The 19,707-nt window shown below is 36.0% G+C and overlaps 2 protein-coding genes across 2 annotated transcripts; one reads left to right on the plus strand and one right to left on the minus strand.

Annotated features, from left to right (window-relative positions):
* Positions 1–3,122: 3,122 nt before the first annotated feature.
* On the minus strand, positions 3,123–5,954 carry LOC132168830 (NADH-ubiquinone oxidoreductase-like protein). The gene is made up of 2 exons (XM_059579886.2): positions 5,755–5,954; positions 3,123–3,415 (listed from the first exon to the last, which is right to left on the minus strand). Exons 1-2 carry the CDS (start codon positions 5,902–5,904, stop codon positions 3,311–3,313), a joined length of 255 nt encoding a protein of 84 aa, XP_059435869.1. The 5' UTR covers positions 5,905–5,954; the 3' UTR covers positions 3,123–3,310.
* A 2,063-nt stretch (positions 5,955–8,017) lies between these two features.
* On the plus strand, positions 8,018–19,115 carry LOC132171312 (zinc finger (CCCH type) helicase family protein). Its single transcript, XM_059582599.2, has 14 exons — positions 8,018–8,444; positions 9,380–9,557; positions 9,676–9,849; positions 10,100–10,247; positions 11,206–11,520; positions 12,001–12,147; positions 12,246–12,426; positions 14,494–14,774; positions 14,876–14,995; positions 15,082–15,226; positions 15,419–15,687; positions 15,764–15,958; positions 17,898–18,416; positions 18,604–19,115. Exons 1-14 carry the CDS (start codon positions 8,291–8,293, stop codon positions 18,826–18,828), a joined length of 3,051 nt encoding a protein of 1,016 aa, XP_059438582.2. The 5' UTR covers positions 8,018–8,290; the 3' UTR covers positions 18,829–19,115.
* Positions 19,116–19,707: the final 592 nt, after the last annotated feature.

The following is a 19,707-nucleotide window of genomic DNA, read 5'->3' on the forward strand; positions in this document are numbered from 1 at the left end:
AGATCGAGTGAGAGAGGAAATAGCCTTATTACAAGCCTAACAAAACAGGGAAATAAAACAATATAGGGAAAAAAAAACACACGTCAAAACACAAATACATCTTAAAAGAAGCAATAGAACAGGGAAATAAAACAAGAAAAGAAACAGCACACTCCAATCACGCACATGCCAGGAACCGAAAACCGAAGGGGCGTTAGAAGCTCATCGCAGCAGGGACTCGCCGAAAGGCCTAACAGTGGACAGTGGGTGGCGAACAAGCGTAGAGAATACCGGCAAAGCAGGACCTGAAAACAACCACAAGGAAAAAAGGGAAAAAACAACAAGGAACCAAAAAAAAAAAAAAAACAAGGAAAATGAGCACAAAGTGGAAAAACGGTAGCCGGAAGGGAGTCGGACCCGTGCAAGCCGAAAATTGCCGCGTAAGGGGAGTGGGGGCTCGACGCGGTGGGGACGCATGAAAGAAAACCCTAATAGCGGGCAGTGAAGCGGTGACACAGGTCGGTGGCGACCACATACAAAATCCGAATCTACAAATAGCCAAAACAAGGCCAAGGAGCCCGCTGTAGAAAATGAAGGCGGGGGAAGAAAAGCGGTAGGGAAAGGGCAAAAATTGAGAAAAACAGAGGGGGAGAGGAGCGGCAAGGAAGGGGAAGAGAGGAGGCACCGGGGTTAGGGCATCAGGTAAATAACTAGTACCGGAGCAAAGAGGACGAGGGGAGGAGGGAGGCAGCCAAACGGCCAACCCTCTTCCACTATGTGGCTGAAGGGTTTCGCTTTTCTCTCTGGTGGCTAGAGAGAAAAGAGACGGCTAGGGTTTTTTTGTTTAGGATCAAAACTTTTTAGAGTTGTTTTATTTTGATCCCATTATTTGTATCATTTAATGTTTTATTTGAACTTCTTTTTTTATATGTTGTGTTGATTTTTTTTTTATATGTTTTTTTTTTTTTAAAAAAAATTAAGTTAACCGGTTATGATTTAATATTTAAGGAATTTTGTTTTAAAGTACAAATGTAAATTTAGGGTCAAATATTTTTGATTTTTCAATATGAGCTCTTTTTATAGCAATTGGGCTCAAGAAGACACTAAAAATACAAAAAACAAATGAGGATAACAAAATGCTACAGTAAAAAAAAAAAAAAAAAAAAAAGACCAAATTTTGAAAAAACGGTTAGCGGGCGGTTACTTATTTCACTAACCACCGGTTCTACTAACCGCTAAGGCGGTTACGGTTAACGGTTATTGCCAATAACCGCTAACCGAAACCGTATTCACACCTCTATTTCTAATGCCCCAAAACCTGTTTTTAATGCTTCAAAACCCGTTTCCAATGCATCAAAACCCATTTCTAATGCCTCAAAACCCGTTTTTGAATTCAAAATTAAAACTTAGAGATAGAAGGTTAACCCTTTAGGGATTTTATCACCCTAAAATCTGGGGTATTTTGGTCCAACTTATATTTGTGCACTTTTTACGTTTTTGCTTATGTGTTGGTTATTGATTAGGGGCTGTAAAATGGGTGTTATTAGGATAATCATGATAAAAGGTTTTCTCCATGGATAAATATTTAGGAGTAAGACTTCTTATTTATTTATTTACGATATGACCAACCAGGACAATTCAAATTAATGACTTTCACTTCATGAAACGTGATCCAAATTAATTAAACTACCGTTGAGGTCATCAAGAGTAAGACTTTAAGTCAGTCTCATAGAACACATAGTATACATTTCATATTATGATTGTAAACTATTTAGCATTCTTTTTGCAAAGTATATACTATTTCCAGGGCATCTAGTTCGACATGTTTTAATCTCTCAAGTCTCTACCAAATTTCACAACATTTTCATACTGCGAAATCTTATGCCACGGTTGAATTTAAGATATAGGGCTTCATAGAACAAATATGTTAATACATCCCCCTTATGGTCTCTGACAATCACACCTACACCCATCTTCATTTTTGTTTTGTTTGTACTTTATAGCAGCATCCTAGTTTTCTTTTATCACACTTAATGAAATGGAGAAGATCATTTTTCCTACTAGAGGTACTATCCACCTTGGCTTTTCTACTGGGTGTCCGTGTGCATCATGAACCCTTAAGCGGTGTGAAGCCTTTTAAAAATCCTTCACTGATTTTCTTGCACTCCTTATCATTTGCCTCCGAATACTACTATATATATATATATATGGAACCATAATCTTTTTGCAATTGTAGCCACCAACTGGAAATCTTCATCATCTACTTTCTCCATTGGTTCTCCAATTAATATGCTTGAAAAATCATCTCTACCACTGAAATGTTTATGGGTTTTTCTATTGTTGTCAGCTCAAACATCTTTTGACGAACACCTCCACAAAATATGGCTAATAGTCTCCACCTCCAACCCACAAGGCACTATTTGTTGTTTGAAAAGGTTTTCTTTTGCTGGCAACAAATTATTACACACCCTCCACCAAAACGTCTCTACTAGCCTCAATCCTCATGACACTACACTTCCAAATCCTCTTCCATAAACTACAATGAATTGGAGCTTTTGAACTTCCCCCTTTACACTGCATATTTGTTTCTTTTTCAAAGTAGCAAGCACTTTCACTGAAAATTTCTCTCACGCTTCTAATCCACACTAGTTGATCTTTTTGTCTGATGGGACTTATGGTCAAACTTCATATGCGCGCGAGTTCTTCCTCAGTAAAAACCTCTATGATCAATGAAATATTCCACCAATATACATATATATGCTAAGATTCAGGATTGACTTCACCTAATCACCAATGATAAAAAATAAAAAATAATATATATATATATATATATATATATATATTCAGGATTGACTTCACCTAATCACCAATGATAAAAAATAAAAAATAATATATATATATATATATATATATATATATATATATCACAAGCTTGCAAGACAAGGATTCTCACCATTTAAAGTGAAATTGATAGCATTTATTTTATGGTCAAAATTTAAAGTTCATATATCTATCGGTATACATGTTATCACATTATTTAAAATTTAAAAAAATGTGTCATCATTGAAATCATATATAATACCCTTAGAGCATACATAGTGAGTGCACTTACTACTCACTCCAATTTAACAGGATATTCCAGATTCACCAAGAAAATCAGTGTCCAATATGCATCCAGCGAAAAACAAGTTGATCTTCGTATCGTTGCACATGCCAAAGAAGTGCACAACATTCCAGGAGAAACAAAAGCAGAATAACATGAACAAGTTATGAATACAACATGTCCGAACAATCTTTATTCTCAAAGTCTAAGAAGATGATCAATTATGGACTAATGATGATGGGTATCAATGCCCTCTCCACCCTCTTTGCCCTTCCGTGCAGCTGCTCGCAGTTTACGCTGCTCCTCCTTATAGATCCGATTTCTTCGTTGGAACTGCAGTAAAGTTCAAAATAAAACATAATGAGACTCAATACAAACAATACAGATCGAGATGACAGGTGACCATATGAATAAAATTGTTATTTCATCGCAATTCACATGCATTTCCTCTGAGAAAGTAAAGATCATGTTTTCTTTTGTCATACCAGATGTTAAGGTCATATAGCAAACCAACAAAGCATTAAACATTAACAAAATATGAGATGCCATGAGACATGCATTAACAAGAAGAGGGCCAATGGATCAAATTATTTTCTTAACAATCCATGTGAAGCAAAGTGTAGTTTCTCACGGTGTATGACATTTTCGTACTGCATTTGCTGTAATCATCAGGAAAAAAGCAATAGAACTCCTTAACCAGCCATAATATACTACTCGTCGAACAAACCCTATAATTTAATAGTATATTTGGCGAAGAAAAAGAAAAGACAAAGAAGAAAGTCGACATCGTTTTTCACATTCAGATGTTGACATTGCACTCATTTTCCTGAGATACTCCTCAAAATGAAGTGAAATGGCCAAAGTACTTGCATTATAAAAGCTAGCATGCAAGTGAAGTGAAATCACTAGCTAAAATAAGAATATTCCTACAAACAGCAAATCATGTTGTTTTAAGCTGATAGGGCCAGAGATGGTGTATATGAAGGATCCGGCTTATATGCTGTTATTAAAATAACAGCATGTATGCTGTAGTTTAATCAACGGTCAAGATTGAATTTTAAAGTTGACTTATTTTTAGAAGTTTTTTTTTTTTTGTTTGTTTGAAGGATTTAGAAGCTTTTAATAGAAGAGAGAAAATGAAGAGAGATTTTGAGAAATTCAATCTTGACCATTGATTAAACTACAACATACATGTTATTATTAAAATAACAGCATGTACGTCAAATCCGTATATGAAAAGCCAAAATAGTTACTATTCAATTCATCGGAATTTAAAATTTAACAAAGTATTGGAGAAAGAGAAAGGAAGAAAAGAAGCAGAAGCAGAAAAATTGATTTCTGTATGGTCGAGGATACCTCCAAGTGACCCTCATCAGTACTGAGCTTAGATTTCCATGTGGAGCAATTGACATAGGCATATGTTAAGCTTCGCATGTATATCCGTGTCGTATCATATATCGAACTACAGAATGTCAAGCAACTAAGAAAATAATATTTATTCTCCCCCCCCCCCCCCCCCCCCCCAAAAAAAAAAAAGGAAAATAGAGAAAAACATAAGCATTTATTAGCCATATACATGTCAAATTTAAGGTATCACTCTGACAAGACTGAACAAATTTATGAAAAATATAAATCCTAGAGGATGAGCAACAACCAAATAATGAAACATCAATTAGATTCGGTTGATGAAATAATATAACTCGCTCTTTAGCTAATAGGATGCCTAACAAAAGATTTGGATCAGTGGCAGCATAATGTAAGAAACATTGTTCTCTTTCCCATTCCCCTATAAGATAGTTTTCTCGTTAAAATAAACCTAACAAAGGTTTGTCAGATATTCGTTTTATTTATAGCCAAAAACAATCGCAGGCGCAGATCATGGGTAGCCAACCAGATAAAGGCATGTCAAATCAGGATTGAGATCCCTAACAATCCAAATCACTAGCAATTTAGTTGTGAAATAGCCATATAGAACTCACCTGCCCGGGTAGGTGGCTAGGTAGCCCAACATTTGCTAGCAATTTGGATAGCAAATTGTTGGAGATCCCAATCCGTCAAATCATACAAACTTTAGTTAGCTTTTCACTTCTTCAATTGACCAGCTATAGTAGCATGTGCAATACCTAGCCCCCAAACAAAGTCATTATCTCACAAAGAAAAGGTCTACGCAACACCAGTCTTTCCAGAACACGCTTCTCAAATTTCAGAAACGATGTGAATGCCACTAATAAAAACAAGTTTCTCCCCATTACATTCAGAAAAAGCACCTTACCCACACAATTTGTGACAAAATCGCTTATGATGCTAAACGTACTCTATGCTTAAACAGACAATCTCAGCTAAAATCATAGTAAAACGACAACAACAAATGATTAGCAAAATTACCCATATAATGATTTCAAACAAAAATTGGTTTTGCATCTTTATTAAAAGCACACAAACCCTTAGCTGGGCACCCAATACATAATTTGAATAAAACGCACAGGATTTAGCATTTAGGGTTCACATACCAAATCAAACAGGAACAAATTCATACTCAACAAGCAAATCCAGCCCAATGATCTAAGACTCTAAAGCTCTACATTCTGATCCAAATTCGCAAATGAGAATCAAGATGAATAATATTTGACAAATTAATGGTAGGAATAGAAATAATGAAAGGGAGAGGGGACCTCTTTGGAGTGGTGGAGGCACTCGAGATAGTCCTCGCGGAGGAGAGTGCAGTCCTTTGGCTCGCGGCAGCGAGACATGCACTCGCTGAAGTCCACCCAGAAGTCGTAGCATCGGCCTTTGTTCCCTGTGATTCCCCACCCTGACGCCATTCTCGCTTTGCTCTCTCTCAATGTGATTTGTGGTGGCCTTCTACCTGGTTATTGATGCGTTGAAATTACCATAATGGCTTTGGTTACTGCAATCTTTTGGATGCAAAATGGAAACGGGTCGGGTTGTCCAAGCCCAATTTTATTTATTTATCCAAATCCCATTTAAGAATGATAATTAGGGAATTTCTTTTTATCCAAATGTTGTATTTATATTACTAATTGATAATAATGAGTTAGTGGTTATACTAATAACTTTTAATTAGACAAATCCTCAATTAAAACATACTTAAACATGTTGAGCTAGGACTTGGCTTCCATGCGGTAAACCAAACTACCACATATCTAGCTTGGTTTGAGAGCTGGGATTCTTTAAGAGGTTTTTAATCTCAAAATCTCAAGTGTACCAAAAAAAAAAAAAAAAAAACAAATTAACGCAATTTATTCTGTTAACTCCCATCCATCCAAAACGTTTTTGGTCTTCTCAAACCTTTGAGGACAAAGTTTTATTCTCAATAAGGTTAGATTATTATTATTATTTTTATTTATTTATTTATTTTTAAATAGTTAGTTAAATTAACGTTAGTCCTTAGAGCATGTGATTTATACATAAATTTTAAGTTTTCACAAGTATTTTTAAATGAAATGTTATGTGCTCTCATGGTGTTTTCTTAATCTTAGGTAAATATTATTTTCTAAGAAAACAAAAAAGAAAGTGGTTCTTATTTTTCTCACTTTGTTTTTATAAAATAATATCTACCTAAGATTTGAAAGACACGAGTAGAACACCTAGCATTTTTCTATTTTTAACGTGTACATGTATTTTAAATAAAACACGTGATCACATGATTTTTTTTTTTTTTCTTTTACACGTCCGCACAAGAGAGGGGAATGAGATTCGAACTAGTGACATCCACTTCATAAAGTGTGATCACATGATTTTAAGGATGTATGTTAGTTTAATGAATTGAGTTGGACGAATTTATGCATAACAAGTTTTGCTTCAAACTAGGTTGAAGAAAATTAACATATACTTTCTCATATTTTGTTAATCTTATTAAAAATGCAATATTGAAAAGCCTTAAGTATGTTATATGTGTTAAGAAATATTGAAAAGCCTATATAAAATTGATCTAAATCATATATACCTCAGAGGAATATACCATCGTGTGGCAAACCTGTAAAAATTCCACTACATAAAGGCTAACCGTGGATTCTTGATGTCTATTAATTTAACAAAACGATGGAAAAATATAAGATCGCATGAATCCTATATATTTTCACCTGAGATAAAAAATTTCTACCAATTGAGTCGTAAGAATACCACAAATTGAATATGTAAAAGTGTCGTACGACATTTTTAAATACTAGGTTGCAAGAAAGTTTTGTTCTTTCACCTATGTCTTCAATTAATACCATGTTTAAAACCAGATAAATGTTGGTAAAATGGGAGCCTCTTGGTGGGTTTCATTGTTTGAGGTAATTCGAACCGAAAATAATGCTACTGTCTACTGACAATTGATGTACACATTTTTTACAATTTATTAACACGTTTAAAGAATGTTAAATTTTGTTAGCGTCTAATATGGCTTTAATTATATTATAACATATGTCAACAAATTATATAAAAAAAAAAAAATATTAGACGTTCTTCTAATGTTCTCTTGATGTCATTCAAACTGTGATGTGACTTTTAAAATTACTAAAATTATCATTATTGGATTCTATTGGTGATTTTAAAAGCCACATCATAATTAGGACTATTAGGAGAATACCAAGAGAACACCTAGCATTTATGGTTCTTACACTATAAAAACACAATACATATATATGTATATATATATAATGTCATTCTTCTAAAACAAGTGTAAACAAATTACAAGTCAAGTACTTAGGAATCGGTTGGTTTTGCTTTGGCTTTTGCTTTTGTCCACTCATCACGATCATTACATGTCGTCATAATCAACGACCCAGATTCAAAGAGATGTACGACCTGGTCCCACGACACAGAATCCACAAAATCCCGAGCCGGGGACCTACGCTCTGCACTTAACGTGTGCACGAAGAATTGACGAGCCTTTCCACGTACTCAACTCACAACGTTGTCCCGCGACGCAATTGGCCAAATCAGAAAGTAGTCAAAGCGGAGACGAAAACGCTTGGACTCAGGTAGCTTTCCTTCGCCATCTCTCCCGAGCTCACGTAAACCCAAACCTCCCGATCACGGCCTCGTGAGCTCAGGCGGGAGAGACCTTTGACCGGAGACGACGGAGGCTTGCAAAAGCGAAAGCTAAAAGTCATTCTACGTTTCTACTTCCTTTCGCTTTGTTATTCTCTCTAATAGCGAGAGTGAGTGAGGGCCAGAGCGAGAGAAAGAGAGATTGTGGCAATGGCGTCTCCGACTTCGTCGTGTAACTCGTCGTATTCGTCTCCGTTTTCGTCCTCCAAATTCTCGTCTCTTCCGGTAATGGCGATGAGGGAGAAAATCGTCGAGAAAATCCTCGAAAATCGCGTCACTCTCATTGTCGGCGAGACTGGATGCGGTAATGATACGTACTCTCCATCTCTCTCTCTATTTCTCTCTATCTATCTTTACGATTAACGTTCAGTGCTTCGTTTGAGTGTTGGAGGTTGGGGAACTTTAATGTCTATGGTCGTTTCGGCTTTGTTAGGCCCTGCTTGGTTCCCAAGAAAACATAGGAAAACTGGAATTTGGATTTGTTTGGTTATTCCGAAGGCTAAGGGAAATATGATGCTTGATGTGATGTTGTGAAAAATGAGAAAAGGAGAAGAACGAGGCAAGAAAGAATTATTTTTGTTGTTCTGAAAGAAAAAAACAAATTGGAATATAATTTCTGAAGTCTTGTTTTACGTATGATACATTATGTGGATGGGAAAATGTAGGGAGAGAAAGATACTAAAATGTTGAATTTTTGAATGATTTGTTTTCTTTGGACTTCATAAAGTGATATTGTTTGCTCAACTGAGTTATAGTCAACTCTTTGGTCTAGTTGATTTGAGTTTTTTTTTTTTTTTTCCCACTCTTTGAACACCCAAACACCCAAAGAATGGAAATTGTTTATTTTTGGTTTCGCTTCGTCTCTCTCGCTCTCTCACAGTGATTAAAAATGAAATGGTTACGAGACAAGAGATTGTCTTCACGTAATGTGCTTCTGAATATTGGCCACAATTTTCTGATACATGCTTTTACTTCCTATTGTCCATTGTATTATCTGAGTCCAAAAACCCAATAAGGGTGAAAGTTGGGGATGGTCATTGTACCTGTCGAAGATTATGTGGTGATATATTAACAAGTAATTTGACGATTCATGCATTTATTTTCATGAAAGAAAAATCAAGTATGCTACTTTCTTATATTTTTGCTGGTACATCTTAAGGCCACATGGACGAGAGTGGGTTTCGCTTAAATAATTTAATCATCCCTTTTATGCTGTTCACATTTTTGGTCTAATTCAAGGAAAGAGCTCACAAGTTCCACAGTTTCTCCTGGATGAGGGCATGGAACCCATACTATGTACACAACCTAGGAGATTTGCTGTTGTAGCCGTTGCTAAAATGGTTGCAAAAGCGCGCAACTGTGAAGTAGGAGGAGAAGTTGGATATCACATAGGTCATTCAAGGCACTTATCGGAGAGGTATTTAATGACCAACAAACCCAGTTTACATGTTCTATTGTTTTAGTTTGAGCTTCATATTATCACTCGAAGAATGTATTTGTAACAGTTATGCTTTTTACCCTGGTATGTTTCACAGATCAAGGATTGTTTTCAAAACTGCTGGAGTTTTGTTGGATGAATTGCAAGAAAAGGGGATGAATGCACTTAAGTACAAGGCTGTTATTCTTGATGAAGTACATGAAAGATCTGTAGAATCTGATCTTGTTCTTGTCTCTCTGAAGCAGTTTCTGATGAAGAACAATGACCTGAGGTTGACATTTTCTTTTTTCTATTTTTGGTGGTATTTTTAATGTACTGAGTTATTCTGACCGAAAGTCCTTGGAATAAGGGTTACTGAGTTAATTTGTGAAGTTTTTGCTCCTTGACTATCTGGTTATTTTACTTGACAGTATCTTTTTAGCTTCTGAAGGAATTTTTTTTTTTTTTGTAAAGTTGGGAGTTTTAATTCAAAATTTTGGGGCTGAGTTGTGTGAGGATCTAATAGATTTATGATTTTCCAGGGTGGTGTTGATGTCTGCTACTGCAGATATTTCAAGATACAGGGACTACTTCAAGGATCTTGGCAGGGGGGAACGAGTTGAAGTGCTTGCAATCCCTAGCTCCAATCAGAAAACCGTATTTCAACGAAGTGTTTCATATCTGGAACAGGCAATTACTTGTACTCTGAATGCATACATTTTTTTTTTCTTTCTCGTTCACGCGAGGTGCACGTATCAATTCAAAGAATATTTCTTTGCTTAACATTATAGTAACATGAAACCATGACTTTAAAAAATAAGAAACACGCTCCTCTTCCATTTGTCTTCTTTAGGGATTCCTCTACAATAGCTCATCTTTAGGTGTAATCAACTCTATGTTAATCAAAAAAAGGTGTAATCAACTCTATGGAGTGGAACCCTGTAATCTTACTTTCTGTACTGGTAATGTGTTTGACTGGATGATGTAGGAGCATAAGAATAGGAAGCACTTAGTATTCTTTAAAACTGGACTTGCAAAAATTCACTTGTATGTTATCAATGGAAGAATAAGAAAATAAGTTGGTGAAAGTTTCCAGTGTTTAAACAAGTTAACGAGGGAGTAAGTTGAGTAACCAATAGTTAGTAAGTTGGGATGGGAATATTGTCACTTGTCAGGCTGAGGTTCAATGTTGGTGTGTAAAGTGTCTTAACAGAGTCCATATGATTTAATTTTGAAGAGAATATATAGGGAATGGTGTGAGAAGGCTTGAAAAGTGCAAAGTTTATTGAAGTTAAAATTTAGGTATAAAATTCATTTAATAGTAATTAAATCATTAAGAAAGGACCTGAGGCTGTTACTAGATTGAATATGCAACAGAATCTTATGTTTTAGAAAGATTGTTTACATAGTGCATATGCACTGTATGATGAAAAAGATATCAAATTATAAATAATGTGGCAAAAAAAAAGTAATTTGGGCTTCTGGAAAAAGATTAGGCTATGGGACAGTACATGAAACATGGCTTTGCTGGAAACAATGACGTCATAGAGTCAATTCAGAGTTCAGGATGGCATATGTTTTTTTAATTATGAGAGGTATTTATAATTTACTAATATATTTGTTCATCATGTTTTTGTTTTCTGTACAGATAACTGAATTTCTTGGAATAAGTTCAGAGTTGCCATCTTTAAGATATTGTTCTGGTCCAAGCCCTTCCATGGCTAGTGCTGATATTAAGCCTGATGTGCACAAACTTATTCATAATCTGGTGTTGCATATCCATGAGAATGAGCCAGACATTGAAAAGAGCATTCTGGTTTTCCTTCCAACATACCATTCGCTGGAGAAGCAATGGAACCTTCTGAAGTCGCTTAGTTCATCTTTCAAAATTCACATTTTACATAGTAGTGTTGACACTGAAGAAGCTCTTAAGGCAATGAAGATCTGGAGGTCCCATCGTAAGGTATGCCGTAAGTGGCTCTGCCTGTTTAGAGCTGCATTATGATTATTTAAATGTCACGTTCAGGGAGGTGGTTGGAAGGGATGGAAGTGGACTTGATATTTAAACATAAAAGAAACAGTCTTTTGGTATATTAAACAAAATCTGTTTTTTAATGCGAGTTGCATTATCTTTTAATATGCTATTTCTACTGTAAGGAGAATATAAAGGCTAGTTTTACTATCATACGGATTCTATATGAAGCATGATCTTTGATACTGCTGAAACTGCAAATCTAGTTAGTTTCGATTATTAGAATATTGGTCGCAGTTTCCTCATGTAATTTTCTTCCTTTACCAATATTTAGCAGCTAGAAGATTTTTTTTTTTTAAAAAAATATATATATTTATGGTTTCTTTGTTGTTGTTGATTGAGCTGCTTATCCCACTAATTATACTTTTGTTGTGGTCATGGCTGCTCTATTGAAAATACTGTGTTGTGCAGGTAATATTGGCTACAAATATTGCGGAGTCATCTGTGACAATTCCTAAAGTGGCATTTGTTATCGACTCATGCCGATCTTTACAAGTGTATTGGGACAAGAACCGAAAAAAGGACTCTCCGGAGCTTGTTTGGGTTTCTAAATCTCAGGTAATGGGGGAGTTGTACTGGTTATTGCTATTAATTATAATTAATTTATTACCATAACTATGATATGTTTAGTTCCTTATTTTCACATTGTTGTGTAGGCTGACCAGCGTAAAGGAAGAACTGGTCGAACTTGTGATGGCCAGGTGTATCGGTTGGTGACAAGATCATTTTTCAGCCTGCTTGAGGATCACGAGCGCCCATGTATACTGAGGTTGTCACTGAGGCAGCAAGTGCTTATGATCTGCTGTGCCGAATCTAAAGCCATTAATGATCCCAAGGGTGCGGTAGTATGATCTGATTTTGGTTTAAATTCTGGACCTCTTGTTACTTTTTAAAGGGAGATCCAGAATTCCTTTTCATTTCGCTTACATATGATTACTTATTATGGGGCCCCATGTAGAATAGTTGAATTTCATTTATGTCCTGTTGTATTACTGGTAGAGGGATGCCACTAGTATTGCGTGGGTGGAATCTGATCCAAGCGAAATTCACATTATATAGTGGGAAAAGCATCCATTGAAGTTTGAATGAATTGGTATGTGCTTGGCTGAAAATCCCTGCTCAACATAAAGTTGAGTTGGAGATGAGAGTAACTCTGGCAGTCAGATACTTTCTCAATGAATGCTTGCATGAGTAATCATGTAATACTTACAGAAAACAAAGAGTTATCCTGTGATATAATTACCTGTCTCTTATATTGTAAAATAATTGTCTATATCACTTTATGTATGAAATATAAATATCTATACTATTGCATTTCCTTGAGTTGTTCTCTTAAATATTTTGATTTTCCCTCACCAATTTTGCCATCTATACCAGTAGTAGCTACAAGTACTTTAACCCAGAATGGTTGACACGTAAAATACTAACATGTTCCTCTAACTTATGCCCAAGTAACTTTTCTTCGTCAGTTTATTCCATGTTTTTTAGAATATGCTAGTTGTTTTCACTCTCATTTTGGAAGATTTATCACTTTTTAGAATACCCACTGTCTGTTAGTCTTGCTAACTTGAATAGCATGTGTTTGGTTTGAATGGATAGCATGATTGAGGTATGAAGAAGGACATGATAGATGAACTAAGCTACTATTTACACCAAACCAACACCACCGGGTAAACACACTTTGACCAGGTTATGCATTGAGACTTGAGATGTGTGTTGTGGGCTGTTATTGTCAACCTTCGGGCCGTCATGGTGCTGCCCTAATGATCATTATTATTTAGGAAATCAAGTCTCAAGGTTTGTGTGCTTTTCCCCATTTTAACTTTGAGATCCAAGTTTTCAATTTGATAGATTTAAGACCTGAGTTTAAGCTCATTCTAAATTTGAAACCTCTGTTAGAATTTTCATCGGAAATGGTTATGAAAATACAATTATGCCCTTTCAAAAAAAACAAAAAAAGAAAAGAAAAAAAGAAAGCCAGAAAATAGTGGCTGGGCTGGCTCACCCTGCCCAACCACCTCCTAACAGCTGGGTTGTGCTCCTAGCCACACTCTCTGTTAGGGGGTGGCTTTTAGTCTCATTACCAGCCCGATCAGAGGGGGTTGAGGCACACCTCGCCGAAGGCTACCATCAAACATAGGGAGTGGCGTGGAGCACGACCCAACTACTTTTTATTTTATTGGCTTTCGTTTTTATTTATTTTTCTTATCTGAAGGGCATACTTGTATTCTTACAGCCATTTATGACGAAGATTCTGACAGATATCTCGAATTTAGAATGATCCTAAACTCAAGTCTTAAATCTATCAAATTGAAAATTGGGATCTTAAAGTCAATACGAGAAAAAGCACATGGGGTTTGGGACTTGATTTCCCTTTTTTTTTTAGAACCCCTGACCTTTCTATCCAATAAAAAAAGCACGTATTTTTTTAAATTTTTGTAAAGATAATGCTGCGCTCTGTACGTCTGATTGTGTGGTAGTTAAATGCATGTCCTAGTCTGATACTGGTGGTTATGATCAAATGAGAAAGTGTAAATCCAACTAAATAACTTCAAATCTTGTGAAGTTTTTTTTTTTGGGGGGGGGGTCCATTTTCGCAAGTTTAGGAGATGTAGGGAGTCATAATGGGTTGTAGTTTATGTCTCATCTTCTCATCTTTTAGATCTTGTTAATTTTTGAGACTGTACAAGCCTTTCGGGTGATTGTATATCTTGTCTACTTTTTTTGTTTGAGGGCTTTGCCCTTTCTTTCAATGAAATTATTATTCATAAAAAAAATGTATGGAGTCATAACAACACGTGCTATGTTAAAATTACTATATTAAGTGATCCATTGCACACTTGCACATTTGCATTTTACCATGAGAATTGATTAGGGTTCAAATTTCTGGAACTTTGATGCCAGCCTTGCTGCAGAAGGCTCTGGATCCACCAGATCTTGGAGTTGTTGAAGATGCATTGAGTTTGCTTGTTGACATGCATGCATTGGATAAGACGCCTCCAAGAGGCCGGTATGAGCCTACATATTATGGACGATTGCTGGCCTGTTTCTCATTGTCTTTTGATTCTTCCGTGCTAATACTCAAGTTTGGAGATTTTGGAATGCTGCGTGAAGGCATTGTGCTGGGTATATTGATGGATACGCAACCTCTACCCATTCTTCATCCTTTTGGAGAGGAAAATTTGGTATTATTACCTATTAAGTGATTGAACCTTTGAGTTTCAAAAAAATGCAATTATTTGCTTGAACAATTGCCTTATCTGATTCAGTTAATGTTATCCTCCAGTTAAATGAGTATATCGACTGCTACTTTTGTGGAGATAACAATACTGTCCTAACTGGACGAAAGGAGGTGAAATTAATGGGAAATTTACGTGCATTTCAGTTTTGGCAACGTGTTTTCAAGGTAAAGTAGTATGTTTTTACTAGGGGGTTTGGACTTTTTATTATATTCTGAATGCATGATTTGCACATTTTGCTCTTTCTATGAAGGATAAGCACCGTCTCGAACATTTGAAGGAAGTTCTGAAGTTCAATGAGATGAAAGCTATCACAGCTCTGCTGCCCAAGATTGAAGAAGAATGGTGCTCTTTCCATAACCTTGTGCCGTCATCATTACATCACATCTCAGAAATATGTATGGATCTATGCTTTGATAATATCAGTGGGCACTTCTTTTTAATTAATCTTGTGTAGTCATAGCTACTCTATGACAAATGTATAATGGTCAACATCAGTCTTAGAGCACTTTTTTTTTTTCAAAAAAAAAAAAAGAAGAAAAAACTTAGCATTGAGCTTCTTTTCAAGGTTGAGTGTCTTTCTTTTCCAGATGAAGATGTATTAAGTTCAGTGCATCGTTTTCGGCCCGCATTTCTGGCTACATCCAATGGCCTCCCATCCTACTACGATCCTTATGAATTTGAACATACATGCCTTTTCCAATGTCAGCCAGATGGAGATAAAAATGCACACACCGTGGAAGATGAGCACCTTGAGCCATCTAATGAAATAAGGAAATGTCTTGCTGTACCATTTGTTGCTTCCAATCACTTTCAAGGCAATGATGTGGTTGAAAATTTTGCAACTGCTATCAAAGAGGTATCTTCTTTGACTGCCTTTTGGACACTATTCTGACATAAAAACTAATCCTCCATTAACTTGTCATGCATAACAGATAAAATTTAAGTACACAGAAGACAAATCTGGAGATCAGCATAAATTTTTTGGTGATGGCAGTTCTCATGTCAATGGGGAGGCTCCTCTATGTGTATATTTTATTAATGGGTCCTGCAACAGGGGCAGTCAATGCTCGTTTTCTCATTCACGAAAAGCAAATAAACCCATATGCAAATTCTTCTCTTCTATCCAGGTATCTCACATGTGTGGTTTCAAATCAATTCAATATTGCCTTTGAAGTGCTTATATAGCTTTCTTTTCACTTAGTTGTACGATACTGACTATTTCTCTATGTTGGGATGACTTGAAATGTATAACCAACCCTGTCTCACCCAACGCAGATACCAACCCAGGGCTGTCTTTTCCTGGTAAAATTATCTAATAATTTATATCAAACATTGTTTATCTTTACTGGTGCAAATGGGAATACCGATGATGAATATAGAGAATGCTCTTGTTAAGGTTATCTACTGTTGAATTTTCCAAAGTTGATATTATGATACAAAATTAACTACATACTTACCCACGGTTTCTGCTAAAGCCTCTTCAGTTTGGAACTCTTTGGGTTAACTCTTCTGGCTCCTAACGCTTGCTAAGAATTCTCGTTGCCAGCACTTGCAACATATTATTATCATGCACAGATAAGTTTGCATTTCTGCAATCAGCAGATTTGTGCCCACAAATGTGGTGCCACAATTGTAATTATCAACTAAATGATTGTGATACTCCAAAAAGTTTGTCCCAAAATGAATTGCCCACTTTGAGTGGGTGGGTTATAAAAGTGTTTATAGGTGCCAAGCCCCTCATTGATTCTTAACTAAGTGAGATTGAACTGTATAATTGGCTAGGAAGCTCTAATTGCAACTTGACTAGTCTTTTTTGAATGATTGTGTAAATGTGGTTAGCGTTTTCACTGGGTTGTTACAAATGGTAATAGAGCAGCCTAGTAACTCCATGTAGCGCTAGAGCACTATATGACTTGTGCCCTGACGTCCTCATCAGGAATTTAAGTGGTTAAGATTGTGACACAATAGATAAATGAATTGCCCACATTGAGTGAATGGATTATAAAGGTGCTCATGGGTTCTAAGTCTCACATTAGTTCCTTACTGGATAAAACCGAGTTTTATAATTGATTTTAAAGAGTTTCAATTGCAACTTGACCAGCCATTTTGGAGTAATAGCAAAGATGTGATTAACACTTTTTTTGGGCCGTTGCAATGATAGCATTTGTGGTCTTACTTTTGAGATGCAAATTACTGAATAGAGCTTAATAGGACCATCTGTAAAATTTATCTTTCTTATATACTTAGTAGGAGTTCATTGACAAGTCCTTTACATAATTAAGGCCTAATCTTTATTATGCATAATCTTGTCTCTTACGGAAGGGGGCAGGCATCTTGGGTTTACCCCAGTCCCACCAAAGGTGGGGTCGGGGATTCCACGTCATAAAAAAATCTTTATTATGCATAATTGAACTGCAGTACTTGTTTGGATAAAGCGCTTATTCTAGGCAATGCACTTGTTGTTAACATTTTAATATTATATCCCATATTAGGCAGAGGACTTGTTAGTAGCATTCTAACAATATACCCAAAATGAAGTAATTAATAATTATCAATAAGATCATCAAATACTCCCATGTAGATTTTTTGGCCTTCTGTTTGAACTATAAATATGTTCGTAAGGACAGTGTGGGCTTAGAATAACTCTGTGGAGAAAGTAATGTATGATGAACTGTACATCTTGATACTGATTTAAAGTCTGCCCCCAACTTACTCCACTACTAGTACAGTTTCAACACATGAGAACTATGATTCAATGTCATTCACAGTAAGTTTTTTTTTTTTACCTATCAAAAAAAAACTTAGCGTGAATGACATTGAATCATAGTTCTCATGTTTGAAACTGTACTAGTAGTGTATGTTTTGGGTCCAGGATATGCAACTCATTCTTCACAAAAGTTGTGGAGTTTTTCTCATGCCTATTCTGGCAGTGAGGTTGCCAGTCTGGGGACAGTCCCTTCTGAAGAATAATATTTTCCTTTTCTTTTTCAAGAAAAATCTTAATAATTTTCTGATTGCAGTTTGATGCTTTTCTTGCAGTGTAATTTCTATTTTCATTTATGACAGGGTTGTCGAAATGGAGATTCATGCTTCTTTTCTCATGATCTGGGTCCATCAGTATCATCTAGCTCAACCATATGTCTGCCAGAAGATGCTATTGCAAATACTGGATCCCTTCTACGACTCTTCCCCACATCTCCCCATGGACGCATTCTAGTGTTGGATGACATGGCCTTACATTTCTCCTCAAACCTTGCTAACCACTGTGCTCCATCCAAGATAATTTCCACCACATGTTTGTCCGAAACCTCAATCAGTGACCCATCTTTATCAGGTGTAAGAATTTTGTGGGGCCATCATCACCCTTACCAGATCATCATTAAAGGAGGGAAGAGCCCAATCCCGTGGAATGAAGTGAAGTGTGTGCTATGGTTTCCTAACTTTGATAGCTGTGAAAATTTGGATGAGCAAAAAACTCTCTTGCAGAATTTCTTTGAATATCTGGCTATCCGTATATTGGCTGATGCCTTGTATGAAGTGCAAGTTATCCTTACCATGAACAACATGCGATTTTCACAACTACAGGTAATGCTTGATACTAAAAATCATTTATGTTTTGTCTTCTCCACTGCCTGCTTAGCTGCAGAGATTTATCATTAGATTGGCAATTTTTATGTGTTATCAATTTAGTCCTTCCATTAAACTGGATTCATTTAATAACGCAATGGTGACGATGGAATTTTTTTAAAGTATTTGATTATTGTTGTTTCAGGTTGAAAAGTTGGGCAGTGATTGCTTCTTCTTTCTTACTGAATCATTTCGATTTGACGAAGCAAGCTTTGGGAAGTTGTCGGACTCGGTAACCACGAAGAAGCCAATGTTGGTATCGACGCCCATCTCGTATGTTTTTGATCTGCACCCACCTACTGACATTCAGTTTGGTGATTATGCGACGACACTCCACAAACATCTGCATGGTACCCAGAGAGACTTTTAGAGGATTTCCTGTGGGTGCGTCCATAAAGTTCTTAGTTATAATTGGGAACAAGATTGTGTATATGTTGGTTGTAAAGTTATTTGCCTTTGGGCATTGTGTAGTTATACCAGGATAATGACATAGGATAATGGCATATCCTAGCGAAGTCTCATTTGGTTATGCACGTTTAAGTTTAATAATGTTGGTATTTTGATTAAGGATCCCATGTTAATCCCCAATGTGGTTGGGCATGTATTGGGGTGAAAGTTCGACTCGAGAAATGAGAATCCTCCATCCTTTTAGTATTAGATGTTTTGAGTTTTACTGATGCCTTGATAAGGTTGGGTCAAGCAATAACTCAGTTGGATTTGAAAAAGTGCTTGTAGTTTCCACCACTTAGGCTTCTCATGATTCTATAGTTATGCTCAGGTAGAATAATTACAGTTGGTCTTCTTCGCATGCCTTTTTAATAAATAAAAAAAAAAAAAAAAAGTGTTTAATGGTAGTTTTAGTTATGTTATTTTCTGGAGAATAGATATTGGCTTTTCACTTGGATTTGTTATCCAAAGCTTGATTTTTATTCTCTACTTTTTGCTTCTATCATATGTGAAAGAATCTAGTCTTGGAATTGTTGTTTGTGCAAATCATGGTGAAAGTAGTAAATTAAAGAATCGTATTGTACCTTTCCGTGTCAGACGTTAAAGTGGAGTTCCCTTTTTTCTAAAAATTGAATTGAATTTTATTATTATTATTTTAATTTTGATTTAATTTTTTAAATTTAAGTAATATTTTATTATTTTATGATTAGTAGGACACGTGGCGCTAAGTAGACCGTTGGATGAAGATGGACGGACAGGATTGCAGGATTTGATTTGAGGGGATCCTGATCCCTTAACCCAT

The sequence above is a fragment of the Corylus avellana genome, chromosome 1 (genome assembly GCF_965113065.1).
Source record: "Corylus avellana chromosome 1, dhCorAvel1.hap1.2, whole genome shotgun sequence".
In the NCBI taxonomy this organism is placed as follows: Eukaryota; Viridiplantae; Streptophyta; class Magnoliopsida; order Fagales; family Betulaceae; genus Corylus; species Corylus avellana.

Coding starts and splice junctions, on each gene's coding strand:
- LOC132168830 (XM_059579886.2), bottom strand. CDS start 5,904: ATGGCGTCAGGGTGGGGAATCACAGGGAACAAAGGCCGATGCTACGAC. Junction 3,416..5,754: donor GCCTCCACCACTCCAAAGAG/GTCCCCTCTCCC, acceptor ACTTTACTGCAG/TTCCAACGAAGAAATCGGAT.
- LOC132171312 (XM_059582599.2), top strand. CDS start 8,291: ATGGCGTCTCCGACTTCGTCGTGTAACTCGTCGTATTCGTCTCCGTTT. Junction 12,148..12,245: donor TTTGGGTTTCTAAATCTCAG/GTAATGGGGGAG, acceptor ATTGTTGTGTAG/GCTGACCAGCGTAAAGGAAG. Junction 15,959..17,897: donor AATTCTTCTCTTCTATCCAG/GTATCTCACATG, acceptor CATTTATGACAG/GGTTGTCGAAATGGAGATTC.